Source organism: Bombyx mori, chromosome 26 (genome assembly GCF_030269925.1).
Source record: "Bombyx mori chromosome 26, ASM3026992v2".
NCBI lineage: Eukaryota > Metazoa > Arthropoda > Insecta > Lepidoptera > Bombycidae > Bombyx > Bombyx mori.
In genome coordinates, this window is record NC_085132.1 from 3,723,938 (window position 1) to 3,743,143 (window position 19,206).

Genomic DNA, 19,206 nt, shown 5'->3' on the forward strand with positions numbered 1-19,206 from the left:
GGCGGTAGGTCGTTGATCTTCGCTGTCTGGATCGTAATTTGTCTGAAATTATTTCATCAAGACGTTCGAAGTTCTGTTGTAACTGTTCGTTGTATTGTCTAACCCAGCGGCTCTCAAACTTATTTACTGAGCGACGCACAAACATGTTTTACACTGCTTTGTAGGCAAAAACAATACACGCAAAAACAATGTTAACAAAGCCATAATAAAATGTAATATATGGGTGTAATTAGAGATTAGTATAGGGTTTTGCATCAAAATTTATTATGTTTTAAATAAATTGCAATATATAAATACGAATATGAAAAATTGTGGGTTAAGCCACTTTTGCACTGATGGCCTCATATGTACTACCGCAAAATTGCAGTTCCTTCGTGACATCTTAAATAAAAATGTATTTTATTTTATCGCGATAGGACTGTTGGGAACCGCTGGTCTATCCTATAAACGACATCAGATATTCCATTGGCGGGCTTGCACCTATTCATTACGCTAGCCGAAAAGAGAGACGGTTCTCGAAGACACAACAATGTTTTCTGTCTATCTGTTAATATAAATCTGAGGATAAATAAATATTCAAAAACAAAATTGACAACACCTATGAATTTATTAAAAGTAAATCTCGTCATTAATTCATTTATTCACCGTTGGATTGTGTGTTCATCACTTTGCATGGAAGTTATTAAAGGCGAGCTTAATGAATCGAATCCGGTTATATATCACTTAACGATGTATGTACGCACGTTAGAAGGCAAATATTGGCTGTTGCACACATTCGTTCTTGTTCGTGACTAATGAGGAGTCTTGACTTTAGTAATCGACGTTTGTGATTGTAAAGAAAATGTTATAGTTGAAATCAGTTTTTTTGGAACGAAGTTCCGCATGAGACGATACGGAGGGGTACCCTAATCGGAAAAAAAACGTCCGTAACGTAAGACTTGTATTAGTAATGCACACAGTGTACTACTTAACTTCGTAATAATGTACAAAAAATAACATATTTTTATTATATATTTTTTATAAATCATTGTGAATAAAATAAAGTTGATAACTTTGTAAAGTAGTTTATTTTTTTTATCAATAAAAAAATATAAATAAAAAATGTACACCCGAATTTTTTTTTTCTTTATACCTCGAATAGAACTTAAAATTAATATTTTTATAATAAGGAACTTCGTTCCTATCCGGTGTCCCACGACACCACACATCTTTTTTTTTTATAAATCATATTGCATTTTATCTCGACCTTTTTTTTCCTTACAACATTTTGTGGTTGTATATAGATTTGATATGAGACACGTAGACGAACAGTCAAAATCAAAAAAATGCTCTTTTTATTCGAATAGGCTTGTGCAGGGCTCTTAAATTGCCACGGCTTCACCACTGATGAGGAATGCAGTTACATCATTGAGAAAAACAACACAAGAATATTTTGAAAGTGTTTATATACGTTATGTGCTCAGGGGTGTTCATAGTGGATCTGTTAGTATGATATTAACAGTGTCAGTAACGATAATAGAGCTGTTTATTTAACTGCTTGCATTACCCTAAAGAAAGGCCCACTGAGTTTCTCGCCGGAACTTCTCAGTGGGTCGCGTTTCCGATCCGGTAGTAGATTCTGCGAAGCACGGCTCTTGCTAGGGTTCGTGTTAGCAACGTCGTCAGGTTTGAGCCCCGTGAGCTCACCTACTATTTAAGGTTACGCTGAAATAGCCTCTCAAGGCTATCAGCATAGGTAGGATTAAAAAAAACAGAAATCGTATATCTCATTCCCTCGCAGGTTAAATCCTATTGCATGTATATGTTTGTCTCTTTTTAGTGTTGCTCTTCCGTTACACCATAACTGTGTTAAAGAGGCTTTTTATTGAAATGCACTGTTTCTAGCAGTATTGTTTTGTGGTGTCACATTTCAATTCGAAATTTTCGATCTCTTTTGTAACTCACTATTCACTGTTAGATGCAATTAGATGAGACGACATATCTTATAATGATATGAAATTCATTAAAATGAAACATTATCTCCTACGTAGTATGTATCTGGGACACTTTCAGCAAATTTGAACACGAGTCTCCCATTTTTCACATTGCAACGTATTCAGATATCTTTACCAATCAATTTAAGATATAGGCTTTATTCGAATCACTATACGAATTGGGGATGGACTTCATTAAGGAATAACTTGTTTACGCTTTCCGGTAGACAACGGGTAGCTAGGCTTCATGCACGGAATCGCCGTCTGATTTAATTCACAGCATTCGTAACCTCTCCATAGCTCTTCCATTCTTTTCCCTGCTTCTTTGAGTTGAGTTTCCTATGAGGATTTTTTTTTTATAGCTTGGATGGGTGGACGAGCTCACAGCCCATCTGATGTTAAGTGGTTACTGGAGCCCATGGACATCTACAATGTTGATGCGCCACTCACCTTGAGATATAAGTTCTAAGATCTCAGTATAGTTACAACGGCTGCCCCACCCTTCAAACCGAAACGCATCACTGCTTCACGGCAGAAATAAGCAGGGCAGTGGTACCTACCCGCGCGCACTCACAAGCGGTCCTACCACCAGTAAATTATATTTAATGCGTCAAACAATGGCTTTGCAGAAAAACAATAAAACCATCACAAAACCGTTACTAATATGCTAATCGAAATTCTTTGACAGTGATTCGTTCGTGAATTAACTACGTTTTGTTCCTGTACAGTACCTTACTGATTATCTAAATGGAATGCTTAATTACTTGCTAGAATTAACATTGAGCGATGATATTTATTCGTGACACGCGCGCGTTTGCTGTATTTTTAACCGACTCCAAAAAAGGAGGAGGTTCTCAATTCGACTGGTTTTTTTTTTATTTCTTTTATTGCCCTTGTTGGCCGACGAGCATACGGCCCACCTGGTGGTAAGTGGTTACCGTCGCCCATGGACTACAGCAATGCCAGGAGCAGAGCCAAGCCGCCTAATGCCAACCTAATGTTCGTTACCTCATAACTTTTGACTGGGTGAATCGATTTTGATGATTCTTTTTTATTGCAAAGATGATGCGTCCCGTGTGGTCCGATTTCAATTTAGTCCAGTTCTGATAATGGTAGCCAAGAGAAAACCGTAATAAGTCTTAAATTTGCATTAAGTACGTGCACGACAAATAGATGAATAACTCAATAACTTAATTTGTTTTTGAATATCTTTTTTTTTCTATTTGAAGTCTGTTTTTGTTAAAGCGTGTCTATTTACAATTATATTTTATTATTTTACGTTTAGACCACTGTGTGTAAAAGGTTCAATGAATTGTAACGACATTGAATGTACTTATTAACATAATTGCGTTATTGTTTTTAATTGTACGTTAAATTATGTACATTGTGAATTCTAATGTGCGACGGTAGTTATGACAAAAACAAAAACGTGTCAGTAAATATTGCATATACACACACGCATATTCCATTATAGTATAAAATAAAAATAGAATATTAGAATAGAATATAAAATATTAGATTAGCATCTCTGTTCATATAAAATAATTCATAAAAGGATTATATTTTTGTTTGTCGTGTCTATTTATTATAAGTCATGTATTTTTCTATAAGAACTTATTTATTCTCTACCTATTCGCTGGAATACCTGGTTCAACCTCAAAGAATTTGCTAACACTGGTCCTAGTAAGAGCCAGTGGTTCCCAGAGTTACTCAGTGGGCTGTGTCTATGAGATGAGAACTGTCATATGCTTTCACTCATGGTTTGGAACCAGATTAATATTACTTACGAATTGAACTAATGTGAAACTTATGCAAACGAAAGATATGTATAAAATAAGTTATAAATCAATCAAATTTCAAGGTGGACGGCGGCATTTACGTTGTAGATGTCTATGGGCTCTTATGGTAACCACCTAAACTCAGGTGGGGCGTAAACTCGTCCGCCCACCTTTTTTTTTTTTTTTTTTAACGCTGCGGAATCCATTTACGGATACCCGTTCCGGGGGGGTAACGAACCGGGTTATGTCGGACTCCGGCGCCTCCTGAGAGGAAGAGGGGGACGAGAAGGTCCTCCACCTCCCCGAATTCCTCGCAAGAGACTACGCCTTAAGCAATAAATAAAAATATCTAGGAGGACGGCAGACAGATCATCACGACAATTGCGTCAAGATAGATTCTCACATAAATTATTGAGTAACTCTTTCTTTATTTATTTATTTTTTGTTCACAGAAACTCCCGCAAGCGACTTCAGAAGACACAGAATCGTTCTGCCGACCGTACACCATCCGAGGACGAAACGAGAACTCACAACGACAAGGGACACGGTTAGTTTTGATTTTATTATAATACTAGCCGACCCAGCAGACTTCGTAGTGCCTCAATCGATAAATAGAAGACCGAAATGTTTGTATAAAATAAACTTAAAAAAAACAAAACGAATCCGTCCGACGGGGGACACATCAAAGGAGAAACAAAATTTTTAGTTTTTTTTTTATAAAATTCCGAGCATTTTTATATTTATTCAGCTTTCAAACCTTCTCTGGACTAACACAAATAATTCAAGACCAAAATTAGCCAAATCGGTCCAGTCGTTCTCTAGTTTTAGCGAGACTAACGAACAGCAATTCATTTTTATATATACATAAGTAGATAGATAGATTATTACAGTCATATCGAAGTTCAGAGTTTTCGTGGTCACGAACGATTAAACCCTTCTATATTGATCTTTATTTGTCAATTCTGTAAAATACCGAAACTATTCTAACGTAAAAATAATTTTGTGTCTACAATAGTCTCCATATAGAAGAGGGTCGCCTGGATTGTCGATAATCCCATTCTCACGGATCGTTTGGAACCGCTGGGTTTGCGGAGTGCTCTGAGAAATTGTTTGATGATCCCATTACTTGGTTTCTACAATCGCACCGCCCGCCGCCGGAGTAGAGTTCATCCATACTACCTGGAGCTACTGCGTTCACCACAGTGCGTTTCCAGAGTTTTTTTTGCCACGTACCATCCGGCTTGGAATGAGGTCCCCTCCACGGTGTTTCCCGAGCGCTAATGACATGTCCTTCTTCAAACGAGGCTTGTGGAAAGTACTTAATGGTAGGCAGCAGCTCGGCTCTGACCCTGGCATTGCTGAAGTCCATGGGCGACGGTAGCCACCATCAGGTGGGCCGTATGCTCGACTGCCTGCGAGGGCAATAAAAAATAAATAAAAAGCAACTTCTACAAGTCACGATATTCGATGAGTGTAATTATATTGTGATCTAAAAATATTTTAAAATTAAATAGAGATGAAATCGCGAGTTCGTTCAAGTACCACATGATACGCGAAGGCATTAAGGCGGTAAATATTTAATATTAGGATCGTGTTCAGGTCCACCTACCTGCCTGAGTATTAATTGGATTAAGGTTGATAACTTGGTAACTATACTTGAGACCTTAGAACTTATACCTCAAGATGGGTGGCGCATTTACGCTGTGGATGTCTATGGGCTCCAGTAACCACTTAACATCAGGTGGGCTGTGAGCTCGTCCACCCATCCAAGAAATAAAAAATAAAGATACGATAACATTAAAACAAACACCATAGAAAACACTAAAGCATCACGCTATTTATAAAAACAGTTAAATTTAAAAATTTGCACCACTCTATGTGTTTGACAAACATGTGTTTCGATCCTTTGGTCTAGCTTTATAATTGGTTAACGATTATAATGTTATCTCAATCGGACGACAGTTTTATGAAAAATTGAATAATGTAATTCAGATTTTATAACGCGACTATACGATAGTACGATACAATCCGATAATATTTTTGTCCGCGCGAGTAGGTACCACCACCCTGCCTATCTCTGCCGTGAAGCAGTAATGCGTTTCGGTTTGAAGGGTGGGGCAGCCGTTGTAACTATACTTGAGATCTTAGAACTTAATCTCAAGGTGGGTGGCGCATTTACTTTGTAGATGTCTATGGGCTCCAGTAACCACTTAACTCATCTAAGCATTAAAAAAATATATATTTAGTGAGTTATTACATACCATAATTGAATTATTACCTTAAGCCTTTAACTGCCATGTCGGTCACCGGTGCCCTACATGTCGCTCTGAAGTAATTATGTTGATTTCTGTTATTAAGACGCCGGAATGTCTAATGACTCTGGGAAAGATGGAACCGAATACTGAGAATGAATCTATTTCTAAGAGACCTAAAAGACAAAAACCCATTAAAAACAAAAGAAGGCAAAGCTAGGCAATACAGGCGCATAGCAACAGCAATTGACTTAATTACATCAGCGCACCACGTAGGACTCGGGTGACCTAAATGGAGATCAAAAGGTTAAAATAACAAATAAATATTACATTTGTATGAATAAGATAATTTAACTATTTCAATTTCGAATTCAGTTAAGGGTTTTTTAACGGACAAATGAACTCATGAATCATCTAGTGCTAAGTTGTTATAGAAGTCAACAGACACGAGAATTCGCTTCCTATCCCTGAGATATGAAGTGGTAACTTAGTGTCGTAAAATTCCCTTCTGTCTGTTTTCTAGTGTCGTAAACTTTATTTCCGTCTTTCTTCTAGTGTCGTAAACTTTACTTCTGTATTTCTTCTAGTGTCGTAAACTTTCCTTCTGTTTGTCTTCTAGTGTCGTAAACTTTCCTCCTGACTTTCTTCTAGTGTCGTAAACTTTCCTTCTGACTTTTTTCTAGTATCGTAAACTTTCTTTCTGTAGTCTTCTAGTGTCGTAAACTTTCTATCTGTCTCTCTTCTAGTGTCGTAAACTTTCTTTTTGTCCGTCTGCTTCTCTCTTTCTTTCTGTCTCGTCCTTTGCGGTAAATGATTTCGAATACAATTTTTAGCAATAGATTTTAAGGCAACCGCTGATGTACAATCTACAATTACGAAGATAACATTGGTCGGTAATGATACGGTTCTCTGGCAAATGGAACGGAAGCCCCTAATGTGACTGACCCTCGGCTCTCCAATCACGCTACACTGCAACTTGCAAAATTATATAATTTTTTTTTTCTTTCTAAATAACTCTCGTTAAATGAGTTTTTGATAGCATTTTTTTGTTTGTTTTTATATTATATGTAATTCGGGTGATTTGTATACGAGTTATTTCGGAGGTATCGCTTAGAACGTAGATATAATGTTATAATCACTAAATGTATACTGCAAACAGCTAGCTATAGTTTTGTACATTATCGTTTGCCAGTTTTTTTTTATTTTTATTGCCTTTGTAGGCAGACGGGCATACGGCCCACCTGATGGTGAGTGGTTACCGTCGCCCATGGACTTCAGCAATGCCAGGGGCAGAGCCAAGCCGCTGCCTACCGCTTAATACTCTCCACAAGCCTCGTTTGAAGAAGGACATGTCATAGCGCTCGGGAAACACCGAGGAGGGGAGCTCATTCCATAGCCGGATGGTACGTGGCAAAAAAGATCTCTGGAAACGCACTGTGGATGACCGCAGTGGCTCCAGGTAGTATGGATGAACTCTACTCCGGTGGCGATCGGTGCGAAAAGAATTTTTTTTAACTGAATTTGTTAGAGATTTAACTGCATTTGTTATAACATGAAAACACTAAAGCGTGTCCAACTAACTAAACAAGATAGCGCCATTGTTAATCCATTTTACGACATTATGGCGTTTAGCTGCCTGTGACTTTATAGGCCTCATATATAGATAATAAACACCCAGACGAAGACCAAACGAAACTGTACATCTCCAAAGTTTCTTTAATGTGGGTATCGAACCCACGACCCTAGGCGCAACAGTGTGGGGCGCTAGCTACTCCTCCTCCTCTCCTCTATCATTTCCTCACTGCTGAGGATGGTAACTATCATGTATCAACAGGATTTTCCTACTACAATACTACTACACCGATCAATCAAAAGAGAAGATTAGTGCGTTAAAACTTTTAATAGGTTTTTTTAGATTGCTTATATGGGTGAACGAGCTCACAGCCCACCTGGTGTTAAGTGGTTACTGGAGTCCATAGACATCTACAACGTAAATGCGCCACCTACCTTGAGATATAAGTTTTAAGGTCTCAGTATAGTTACACGGCTGACCCACCCTTCAAACCGAAACGCATTACTGCTTCACGGCAGAAATAGGCGGGGTGCTGGTACATACCCGTGCGGACTCACAAGACGTCCTACCACCAGTATAATAGGTATACAATCTCTATATTTTCTAACAACCGTAAAGCTGATGATTAAGGATGATTAATGGTGTTTCCAGAACGGTGGACACCACAGGGAGTTGAGGATGTCTTTGCCCGTTGACGAAGAAGAGTACTTACTGGAACTCAATCTCAACGAAGATCTGATCACGGATGACCACGTGCTGAGATACCAGAAAGACGGGAAGATGATCGCGCACAAACCAACCATAGAGGTTAGTGTCTTTTTGTTTTAAATTCATCAAATCATAAATCCTTCAAAGAGGTCGATTTAGGTAAACAAAAATATAGTTTTTTAACAATAACTTGATTTAAGCTTGTTTCTTTTTTAAATAAAAACAGATATAAACTAAAAAATTATGTTTATTGTGTGGGTTCTTTTTGAGACGTGTGCAAATTTTCACCTTAATTGGATGTAATTATAAAATACGTTTCAAAATTCTATTATGGAAACGAATACATACATACGGTTTAAGCTAATAAAAGCGTAAGAAAAATATATATATTTCTTAACAAAAAAAAACACGTGTGGCACTCGGGGACTGCCGCGGTAAAGTTATTTCATAGCATTTTTTATGACCTTATGCAATAATAATTAGACAATAATAATTTAATATTAAAACAATAATAAAATAAGACCACGCTATATTAAAATTTATAAACATTAACAAAAGCAAAACTTTAACTGTCCTCTTCACACTCATAAGCTAGACCGCGCGAGAGACAGATGGGCAGACTTTTCATGATGCGCCTGCAGTGCGACGTCACGCCGTGCGCTTATTTACAAACACTACACAAGCGCAACGTGTGAATTCGTCGAACGCGAGCTACATGGTAGGCGAAGTGGGGGTGTTAGGTTTTATTTTCGTTACGGAATTTCTTGATTCGGTCGCCGCGCGTTTAAATCCCGCGTTAAAAGCTATGCAATAGCTTAAAAACTTTACACATCTTTTCAGGATATAGATCTATGTCAATACTCTGGAACTGTGAGGGGGAAGCCGGATTCAAGAGTGGCCGTTTCTACGTGTCACGGCGTCAGGGGAATTATATACGACGGAGACAGACTGCGGTATATCGAGCCCGCTGAAGGTAACTTTACATGTTATTAAATTCAGCCTTTGACTTGGCTATAGAGATACAAAAATATACTAGCTGGCCCGGCAAACGTTGTTTTGCCATATAAATTATTCTCCATCTCAGGTTGGTCTCCGGTAACCACCTAACACCAGGTGGGCTGTGAACTCGTACACCAATCCGAATGACCGTGCGTGACTTGTTCCCAGTTTTTGTTATTATGATTATTAATATAAACGGATTTGTCTGCTTCTGACATCCCACTCGCAGTCTTTAGTGTACCCGTGAACAGATCTTGCAACAGTGCCATTCCCGATCCTGCGGACAGAATGGAAAGCAGTCGACGTCGCCCAAAACACGTCATCTCGGATCCTCCCGATCCACTAACGGTGCTTTTAGGTACTTTAAGCATCGGTCACCGTTCTCGTCGAACCCGTCGCTTGCGACGAAGGGCTCGACGAGTAAATTAACTCTCAGACACAGCCCACTGAGTTTCTCGCCGGATCTTCTCAGTGGGTCGCGTTTCCGATCCGGTGGTAGATTCTGCGAAGCACGACTCTTGCTAGGGTTCGTGTTAGCAACATCGTCAGGTTTGAGCCCCGTGAGCTCACCTACTAAAGTTAGGGTTACGCTGAAATAGCCGCTAGGGCTATCAGCTTAGGTAGGGAAAAAAAAAAAAAAAAAAAAAAAAAAAAGCAACAGTGCCTAGATATCTGAAGCTCATTGAATGTAAAAAAACGTGATAAGGGCCCGTTCATAATGTAAATGGCAGGGAGAGTATTAAATATCAGTGTGGCGGTATAATATACACATGTCGTGTTGTATGGTCGTCTGATCCCACAAGGTGGACTGACGACCTATTGAGGTTCGCGAGGATCTAAGCATGATGCAAGCAACACAGGACCTATCTTTGTAGCGATGCTTGTGGGAGGCATATGTCCAGCAGTGGACGTCGGTGGGCTGACAGATAGATAGCGGCGTTTTTTTTGTCCTTGCAGGCAGTGAGCATACGGCCCACCTGATGGTCAGTGGTTACCGTCGCCCATGAACTTCAGCAATGCCAGGGGCAGAGGCAAGCCGCTGCCTACCGTTAAGTACTCTCCGCAAGCCTCGTTTGAAGAGGGGCATTAAGACGTTATCGTGTCCTAAATCACTAATAAAGCACAGACTACATGTAAACATCGTCTCAGGGGGCGACATCCAATCACAGCACTATATGTACGATCACACGGATTTACACACGAACTACAACTGCGGGTATCATGGTGGTGTGACCAACAACAGTAATTACGACCCCGAGCTGTATCACAAATACCAAAAGGGCGAGGAGTTGAGCCGGACTAGAGTTGCCAGGGTAAGTGAATCATAGTGTTTTTTTCTCCGGGTTTCGCGAGCCGTGAACGTAGTTAACACATTGTACGCGGGTCTGGCGGTAATGCGGGATTCGAAGTCTGTCGCTTGAGCGTCAACCCTGTGATAATGCGGGATTCGAAGTGTGTCGCTTGAGCGCCAACCCTGCGATAATGCGGCATTCGAAGTGTGTCGCTTGAGCGCCAACCCTGCGATAATGCGGCATTCGAAGTGTGTCGCTTGAGCGCCAACCCTGCGATAATGCGGCATTCGAAGTCTGTCGCTTGAGCGCCAACCCTGCGATAATGCGGCATTCGAAGTGTGTCGCTTGAGCGCCAACCCTGCGATAATGCGGCATTCGAAGTCTGTCGCTTGAGCGCCAACCCTGCGATAATGCGGCATTCGAAGTCTGTCGCTTGAGCGCCAACCCTGCGATAATGCGGCATTCGAAGTCTGTCGCTTGAGCGCCAACCCTGCGATAATGCGGCATTCGAAGTCTGTCGCTTGAGCGCCAACCCTGCGATAATGCGGCATTCGAAGTCTGTCGCTTGAGCGCCAACCCTGCGATAATGCGGCATTCGAAGTCTGTCGCTTGAGCGCCAACCCTGCGATAATGCGGCATTCGAAGTCTGTCGCTTGAGCGCCAACCCTGCGATAATGCGGCATTCGAAGTCTGTCGCTTGAGCGCCAACCCTGTGATAATGCGGGATTCGAAGTGTGTCGCTTGAGCGCCAACCCTGCGATAATGCGGCATTCGAAGTGTGTCGCTTGAGCGCCAACCCTGCGATAATGCGGCATTCGAAGTCTGTCGCTTGAGCGCCAACCCTGCGATAATGCGGCATTCGAAGTGTGTCGCTTGAGCGCCAACCCTGCGATAATGCGGCATTCGAAGTCTGTCGCTTGAGCGCCAACCCTGCGATAATGCGGCATTCGAAGTCTGTCGCTTGAGCGCCAACCCTGCGATAATGCGGCATTCGAAGTCTGTCGCTTGAGCGCCAACCCTGTGATAATGCGGGATTCGAAGTGTGTCGCTTGAGCGCCAACCCTGCGATAATGCGGCATTCGAAGTGTGTCGCTTGAGCGCCAACCCTGCGATAATGCGGCATTCGAAGTCTGTCGCTTGAGCGCCAACCCTGCGATAATGCGGCATTCGAAGTCTGTCGCTTGAGCGCCAACCCTGCGATAATGCGGCATTCGAAGTCTGTCGCTTGAGCGCCAACCCTGCGATAATGCGGCATTCGAAGTGTGTCGCTTGAGCGCCAACCCTGCGATAATGCGGCATTCGAAGTGTGTCGCTTGAGCGCCAACCCTGCGATAATGCGGCATTCGAAGTGTGTCGCTTGAGCGCCAACCCTGCGATAATGCGGCATTCGAAGTGTGTCGCTTGAGCGCCAACCCTGCGATCATGCGGCATTCGAAGTCTGTCGCTTGAGCGCCAACCCTGCGATAATGCGGCATTCGAAGTCTGTCGCTTGAGCGCCAACCCTGTGATAATGCGGGATTCGAAGTGTGTCGCTTGAGCGCCAACCCTGCGATAATGCGGCATTCGAAGTGTGTCGCTTGAGCGCCAACCCTGCGATAATGCGGCATTCGAAGTCTGTCGCTTGAGCGCCAACCCTGCGATAATGCGGCATTCGAAGTCTGTCGCTTGAGCGCCAACCCTGCGATAATGCGGCATTCGAAGTCTGTCGCTTGAGCGCCAACCCTGCGATAATGCGGCATTCGAAGTGTGTCGCTTGAGCGCCAACCCTGCGATAATGCGGCATTCGAAGTGTGTCGCTTGAGCGCCAACCCTGCGATAATGCGGCATTCGAAGTGTGTCGCTTGAGCGCCAACCCTGCGATAATGCGGCATTCGAAGTGTGTCGCTTGAGCGCCAACCCTGCGATAATGCGGCATTCGAAGTCTGTCGCTTGAGCGCCAACCCTGCGATAATGCGGCATTCGAAGTCTGTCGCTTGAGCGCCAACCCTGCGATAATGCGGCATTCGAAGTCTGTCGCTTGAGCGCCAACCCTGCGATAATGCGGCATTCGAAGTCTGTCGCTTGAGCGCCAACCCTGCGATAATGCGGGATTCGATGTCTATCGCTTGAGCGCCAGCCCTGCGATAATGTGGGATTCGAAGTCTATCGTTTGAGCGCCGACCCTGCAATAATGCGGGATTCGAAGTCTATCGCTTGAGCGTCAACCCTGCGATAATGCGGGATTCGAAGTCTTTCGCTTTAACGCCCCATCCCTTTTGCTTCTATTTTTCGTTATCGTTAAATTGTTAATGACGAATATTGAAACACAAAATATAGTGTTTTACGAAAACGTACAAAATTTCAAATATTTTCTTCGCGTATTCATTGATATTTGATTATTGTTGATATTTACAATAAGTGAATCTTCTAAGCGGTCGATACGGTGGCGGCGCTGTCATTAAATGTCTCACATGCCACCGGCGTACAATGTGTTAAAACTATGTACATTTTACGGTTAATCTCGCGTTATTTACTCTTATTGTGGTATCGTAAACTTCGAACATGCGGTCGGTCCTTTTAACCAACAATATAACGATGCTTATGTAAGATTTCATGACCTTAAATATCCGTCAGCGCATACTGCTTATTGGGTATACTTGTCAGAAAAACTTTAAAAAAAACAGAACGTCCTCAATGACGTAATAGCAATTTTAACACACGCAAATTAAATCCAACTAGAGGTCCCGCAGTAGTCGAAATTCGACTATAATTAATGGGAACTGTAAGTTTGTACACTATTATGATTGTATTTTATACTTCTATAGTCACAAATTTCTCCAAGACTACACTATAAAAAATATTAACAAAGACAAACAATATTTAATCTATTCTCAATTTGACAACAGATGTCAAGAACAAAATAATTAGTATGCATGCGTGTGTGCGTCATATACATGGTATGTAGTGTGTGTAATGTTTTCTTTATTGATTTAATGTATAGATTACCAAACGTACTCGTTGTATCGTCGCAAATAATACGTGAAGCAAAAACTTTGTATCCCTTTTACGAAAATTGCGCGGACGGAGGAGTATGAAATTTTCCACACTTATAGAGAATATAGAGAAGAAGTGCACAATGCCAATTTTTTTTTTAAATGATGCATAAAAGATACCTTAAATCAATAAAGAAAACATTACACACCCTACCATGTATTTGACGCACACACGCATGCATATTATTTATTTATTGTCAAACTTTTGTTTTTGACGTCTATGGTCAAATTGAGAATAGATTTAATATTGTTTGTCTTTATTAATATTTTTTTATAGTGTAGTCTTGGCGAAATTTGTGATTATAGAAGAAGAATAGTCTTTGAAATTAGAATCATAATAGTGTATAAACTTACAATTTCAATTAATTATAGTCGAATTTCGACTACTGCGGGACTACTGGTCGTCGCAAATTATTATCGACTTGCAATCGTTTTGGGAACACCCTGTATAGCATCGTTTCTATATATTGCAGTACAAAAGGAGCACTGACGACAATCAAGTACGCGAGCCCTTCAACGCGAACACGCTGTCGCGTTACGTGGAGCTTGTCCTCGTCGTCGACAACAAGGAGTTCAAAGCGAACCACGGAAACCTGCGAGCTGTGTACCAACAGATAAAGGACGTGGCGAACATCATTAACTCTGTAAGTGTTTTGTTTAATACTAGCGACCCACACTCGCTTCGCTTCGGAGACTGTAATTTATTATTGATTTCTCCACTATTTAATGGATGTTATTATACATATAAACCTTCCTCTTTAATCACTCTATCTATTAAAAAAAACCGCATCAAAATCCGTTGCGTAGTTTTAAAGATTTAAGCATACATAGGGATATAGGGACAGAGACAGCGACTTTGTTTAATACTATGTAGTGATGACAGTGCAAAGGATTTATATCATCAACTTTGTAGTTCGATTAGCATCGTGCTATAGATGGAGATGGAAGTAGAGAAAAATATAAAAAACTAGCTGTAGGTACCGGTCCGCTTCGCTGGGTATTTAAAATTAACATAATTATTTCTCACCCCCACAAAGATTTTCATCATTAAAGCCCCCGCAACTGGTGTAGGGAGTCCAACACTCATATAAATATTAGCCTATCCATTGAGTACATGTATTTTCTACATGGATACCAATTTTCAAGTCAATCGGATGCATGGTCCAGTAATTATGACGGAACATCGTAAAAACCACTGTAGATTTATATATTAGTATAGATGTAGGAGTAAATTCAAGGCATTCCTGAACCTACTCAGTTTCTCGCCGGATCTTCGAGTGGGTCGCGATTACGATCCGGTGTTAGATTCATTGAAGCACTGCTCTTACAAGGGCTAGTGTTAGCAATTTCTCTTACATTGTGCCCGTGAGCTCACCTACCAGACATAGCGTTGCTGGAATAATCCCTTAAGCTACCAAGGAATAGGTTGGGAAATGCATTCTAACTGTGAAAAATATTGAACACGTTACGAACGCAATCATTAAAGGCGTTGCGAATTGAATTTTGGAAGGTTCTGTGAATATATCGAATACTTAAGACGGTCCTTCCAAAACCTCACAGTATTACAGTGAAAATATTACAGGTCTATGCTCCACTGAACATATTCATAGCTCTAGTCGGAGTAGAGGTTTGGACGGAAAGAGACGAAATACAATTAGAGGAGGACGGCGATGAAACGTTGAAGCATTTCTTGCACTACCGGAGAACGACTCTACTAAGAGAAGTGCCCAATGACAACGCGCATTTGTTAACGTGAGTTCTTGAAGATAAACTTAAGTTCCATTGTAACGTCAATCTTGTGCCTTAAATTGGGACACTGTGTGGTCTCGTCAAATCATTTAACACCAGTCGGGTTTTGTGCTCATTGCTTTTCTCATAGTGAACAGAATAACGTGAATTTATCGAATTTTTTTTCTGGTGTATGTAGATGTTTGATTAATTTGGATCTCCGCTTAACCTGGTCTGAGTAATTGCGTTGACCTCATCATCTCGTACCATCGCAGCACCTTTTTTTTGGGCTGGGTTCCGAACCTCCTACGAGGTCCCCGCGCGCCCCCTAGGCATTTGGGACTTGACGATCTATAGATGTTGGGAGCGGACCGTAGGCCCGAAGACGTTTTAGGGCCCTACCCACTAACCGACCCCCCTTACGCGATACGGACGCGGGCGTCTCCAATCACCAAGTGGGCCCCGGGATGCGGCTTTCCCAGCCCTGTGAAACAGCAGGGCCTGGGATTTCTCGAGCGCCACCTACCAACGCAGCACCCACCATTGGAATCCACCATTCCTTGAACCGCTGTGTTCAGCGAGTCCGTTTCAAAGGATCTTTTTGGAAATTCTTCCGACACTGTCTGTTCCTTGAGCTTTATGATACGTCCTTCGAAATGAGACTCGAATGGAGCAAGTTTTGGAGCGAAGGGAGTGTAAGCTTATGTCAATGATTGCAGTCGGCAGGCGTTCAAAGACGGCGTCGTCGGTAAAGCGCTAAAAGGGCCGATATGTACGTACGAGTTCTCCGGCGGCGTGGCCACGAATCACTCTGAGGTGCTGGGCCTGGTGGCCACGACCATAGCCCACGAGATGGGCCACAACTTCGGCATAGAGCACGACACGGAGGAGCACTGCGAGTGTCCAGACGAGAAGTGTATCATGAGTCCGTCCAGCACTTCGGTAATCCCGGTCCGGTGGTCGTCGTGCAGCCTCAAGTCGCTGGCGCTCTCTTTCGAACGAGGAATGGACTACTGTCTGAGGTTAGCTTAGCTTTCATTTAGTTTTAAGGCTTAATTTATTCATTACGAGGCTTGTAGGGAGTATTTAGCGGTAGGAAGCGGCTTCGCTCTGCCTCTGGCATTGCTGAAGTCCATGGGCGACGGTAACCACTCACCATCAGGTTGGCCGTATGCTCGTCTGCCTAAAAGGGCAAAAAAAAGTAGAATCATTCCTTATATTGTTTATAGGGTTGTCACGCAAAGAAATTCACTATTCAAAATTTCAATATTCGTTTAAGATTGTTGGAAAAGAAAGTATATATATATTTTTTAAAGGAAACACCAACCATTTGTTGAAACGCCTCGCTCATCATTAACTTTCGTGGTTTTATGGTCCTATAGTAAAAATCTACTCGGAAGTTTCAATAACTAATGACCCATGCTTCAATTAAGTCTGATAAATGAGTATTACCTAGATTATTGAATCACAATGGCCACCCATCATCAGATATACTCGTTTGTCTGTAAACGACGTAAACATTCATTTTGCTTTAACAAATTACATATTAGGTGTTTTTTTTTCAAATGTTGCCACACTAATGAATCGTCGGTGTTGCCAGGAACAAGCCTCGTCGTTTATTCCAATCTCCGACGTGCGGCAACGGCTTCATCGAGCCCGGCGAGCAGTGCGACTGCGGGATGACGCCGGACCGGAGCGGCAGGAGCGACTGCCACCGCTGCTGCCACCCCACGACGTGCATGCTGCGTGCCAATGCGACGTGCGGCGCGGGGACCTGCTGCGATCTGCAGGTAAACCGCTGAGGAAACTTGTGTAGCTTCATTGAGTGACTTTATTTCAGGTATAGATTAATGCGCTGCCCTTATAAGCCGCGCCAATAAAGAAACGAATCTAAAATGGCGGCGGTGATTTAACCCATAGACACAGCCCACTGAGTTTCTCGCCGGATCTTCTCAGTGGGTCGCGTTTCCGATCCGGTGGTAGATTCTGCGAAGCGTTGTTCTTGGTAGGGTCAGTGTTAGCAACACTCCGGCTTGAGCCCCGTGAGCTCACCTACACACGTTAGGGTGAAGCTGATATAACGGCCGTCTGGTGTAGTGGTAAGTGACATGGTCACTACACAAGGGGGTCGCGGGTTCGAATCCCGCCAAGGGAAGATATTTGTATGATAAATATAAAATGTCTTTTCCAGGGTTATGTATGTATATTAGATAAAATATATGTATGTGTATAATAAAAATCTTACATTTATTTCCGTTATCTGGTACCTGTAACACAAGTTCTTTACGACCTTACCACGGGACCAGTTAACGTGGCGTGATTGTTAGTAAATATATTTATATATTTAAATATATATGATGATATGATATGATGATGATATAGCCTCTCAAGGCTATCAGCATAGGTAGGGGGAAAAAAAGGCGGGGATCATACGGTTTCACTCTAAACTATTACTGTCTGTAGTCGCACGTCGATGAAGTCGTCGTGGCCTAACGGATAAGACGTTCGGTGCATTCGTGTTGATGTGCACCGGTGTTCGAATCTCAAGCGGGTACCAGTTTTTCTAATGAAATACGTACTCAACAAATGTTCACGTTTGACTTCCACGATGAAGGAATAACATCATATTAAACTAAAGATAACATTAACATACCATACATACATAACATTAAATTAAAGTTTTCTAAGGACTTTTTTTGTAAACTTTGAGGTTCTTTAGCCTACGTTGTTTTTATGACTTAGATGGGTGGACGAGCTCACAGCCCACCTGGTGTTAAATGGTAACTAGAGCCCATAGACATTTACAACGTAAATGTGTAACCTACCTTGAGACTGAGAGTGGTCGGTCGTGGTCATCAGTTCAGCTGATGGTGCACTCGACAAGACATCGCTATTCCTCGATTATTCAATATTTGTTCTTCTTAGTCGAATACTTCATTGCTTAAGGTCGTGTTCTTGAAAGCCCTTCCACCTTCCATTTGCTTCGGTTTTCGGCTTCTCTCAGGGCATTCGCAACAGAGAGTCCAGGGAGCGCAGTTATCTGATCCGACCAACGGTTTGGAGGCCGGCCGGCGGGTCTTTTCGCTACTGCCATTTATTCAATACAGGCAGTCTCTAATTTTCAATAATTCGTACGAGACAGACTTGCCGACCCAAGTCAGCGGGGACGGTGTGTCGGAGATCGGAGAAGGAGTGCGACCTCCCGGAGTACTGCACCGGGCAGTCCGAGTTCTGTCCGGACGACGTTTACAAGATGGACACCATACCGTGCAACCATGGACAGGTACGAACGCACACAACAATGGTCGCTCTATAACAAATTTTGATACTGTATACCGTTAAATTGGGGGGAATCGGGACACTTTTTAAGTTCGACATTGATTTTTATCGTTTTTTTGTTTTTTAGTTATAGTAATAAAACGGAGATAATAATTGATCCGTTTGTTTAAATTTTCATTTATAATGCATTAAGATATAGTTTATTAAAGAATAATCATAAAAAGTTACAAAAACTCACTTGTCCCTATGCATCCAGGCGTTGGGTGAATCGGGTCGCTTAAGGGACAATAGAGTTTTTCGATAGGGCTGGCACTATTTAGTTGTTAGGTAGGTACGTAACTTTAGGTAGTTAACTTTTTAATATCTTTGAGTTACAAAACTTTTATGACTAAATTAAACTATTTAATATTCTTAAACACTAAATAAAAGTCATTTTCAGTTCAACAAAGTTAAATCTAACAACTGAACAAAATAATTGTGACATCCAGATTTGTCCCTATTCTACCTTTAGTCCCTATTCCTCCCAATCTTATTGTACGTGGTAATCTAATGATGTTCATTCTAAATATAGGTTTCACGTTAAAATTATAAA

General features: G+C 41.7%; 2 protein-coding genes across 5 annotated transcripts in view; one reads left to right on the plus strand and one right to left on the minus strand.

Annotated features, from left to right (window-relative positions):
- LOC101738149 (disintegrin and metalloproteinase domain-containing protein 12) overlaps positions 1–19,206 on the plus strand; it is a 114,431-nt gene that overhangs the window by 77,331 nt on the left and 17,894 nt on the right. For both annotated transcript variants that reach the window (XM_038020719.2, XM_038020718.2), the window contains exons 2-10: positions 4,204–4,298; positions 8,228–8,383; positions 9,125–9,257; positions 10,433–10,596; positions 14,081–14,251; positions 15,190–15,359; positions 16,055–16,357; positions 16,936–17,125; positions 18,478–18,618. In XM_038020719.2, the coding sequence (XP_037876647.1) occupies positions 4,204–4,298; positions 8,228–8,383; positions 9,125–9,257; positions 10,433–10,596; positions 14,081–14,251; positions 15,190–15,359; positions 16,055–16,357; positions 16,936–17,125; positions 18,478–18,618 (1,523 nt within the window). The remainder of the gene's footprint in view (positions 1–4,203; positions 4,299–8,227; positions 8,384–9,124; positions 9,258–10,432; positions 10,597–14,080; positions 14,252–15,189; positions 15,360–16,054; positions 16,358–16,935; positions 17,126–18,477; positions 18,619–19,206) is intronic.
- On the minus strand, positions 10,607–13,025 carry LOC134201472 (uncharacterized). 3 transcript variants are annotated; one of them, XM_062676289.1, is made up of 2 exons: positions 12,385–13,025; positions 10,607–12,341 (listed from the first exon to the last, which is right to left on the minus strand). In XM_062676289.1, the coding sequence occupies exon 2, from the start codon at positions 11,960–11,962 to the stop codon at positions 10,649–10,651; it is 1,314 nt and encodes a 437-aa protein (XP_062532273.1). In that variant the 5' UTR covers positions 11,963–12,341; positions 12,385–13,025; the 3' UTR covers positions 10,607–10,648. The 3 variants fall into 3 exon arrangements, with proteins under 3 accessions (XP_062532273.1, XP_062532274.1, XP_062532275.1); XM_062676290.1 differs by having other exon boundaries at positions 10,607–11,285; positions 11,373–13,025; XM_062676291.1 differs by having other exon boundaries at positions 10,607–11,285; positions 11,329–13,025.

What these genes read in the sequence shown, in the direction of transcription:
- LOC134201472 (XM_062676289.1), bottom strand. Translation starts at nt 11,962, where the DNA reads ATGCCGCATTATCGCAGGGTTGGCGCTCAAGCGACACACTTCGAATGC.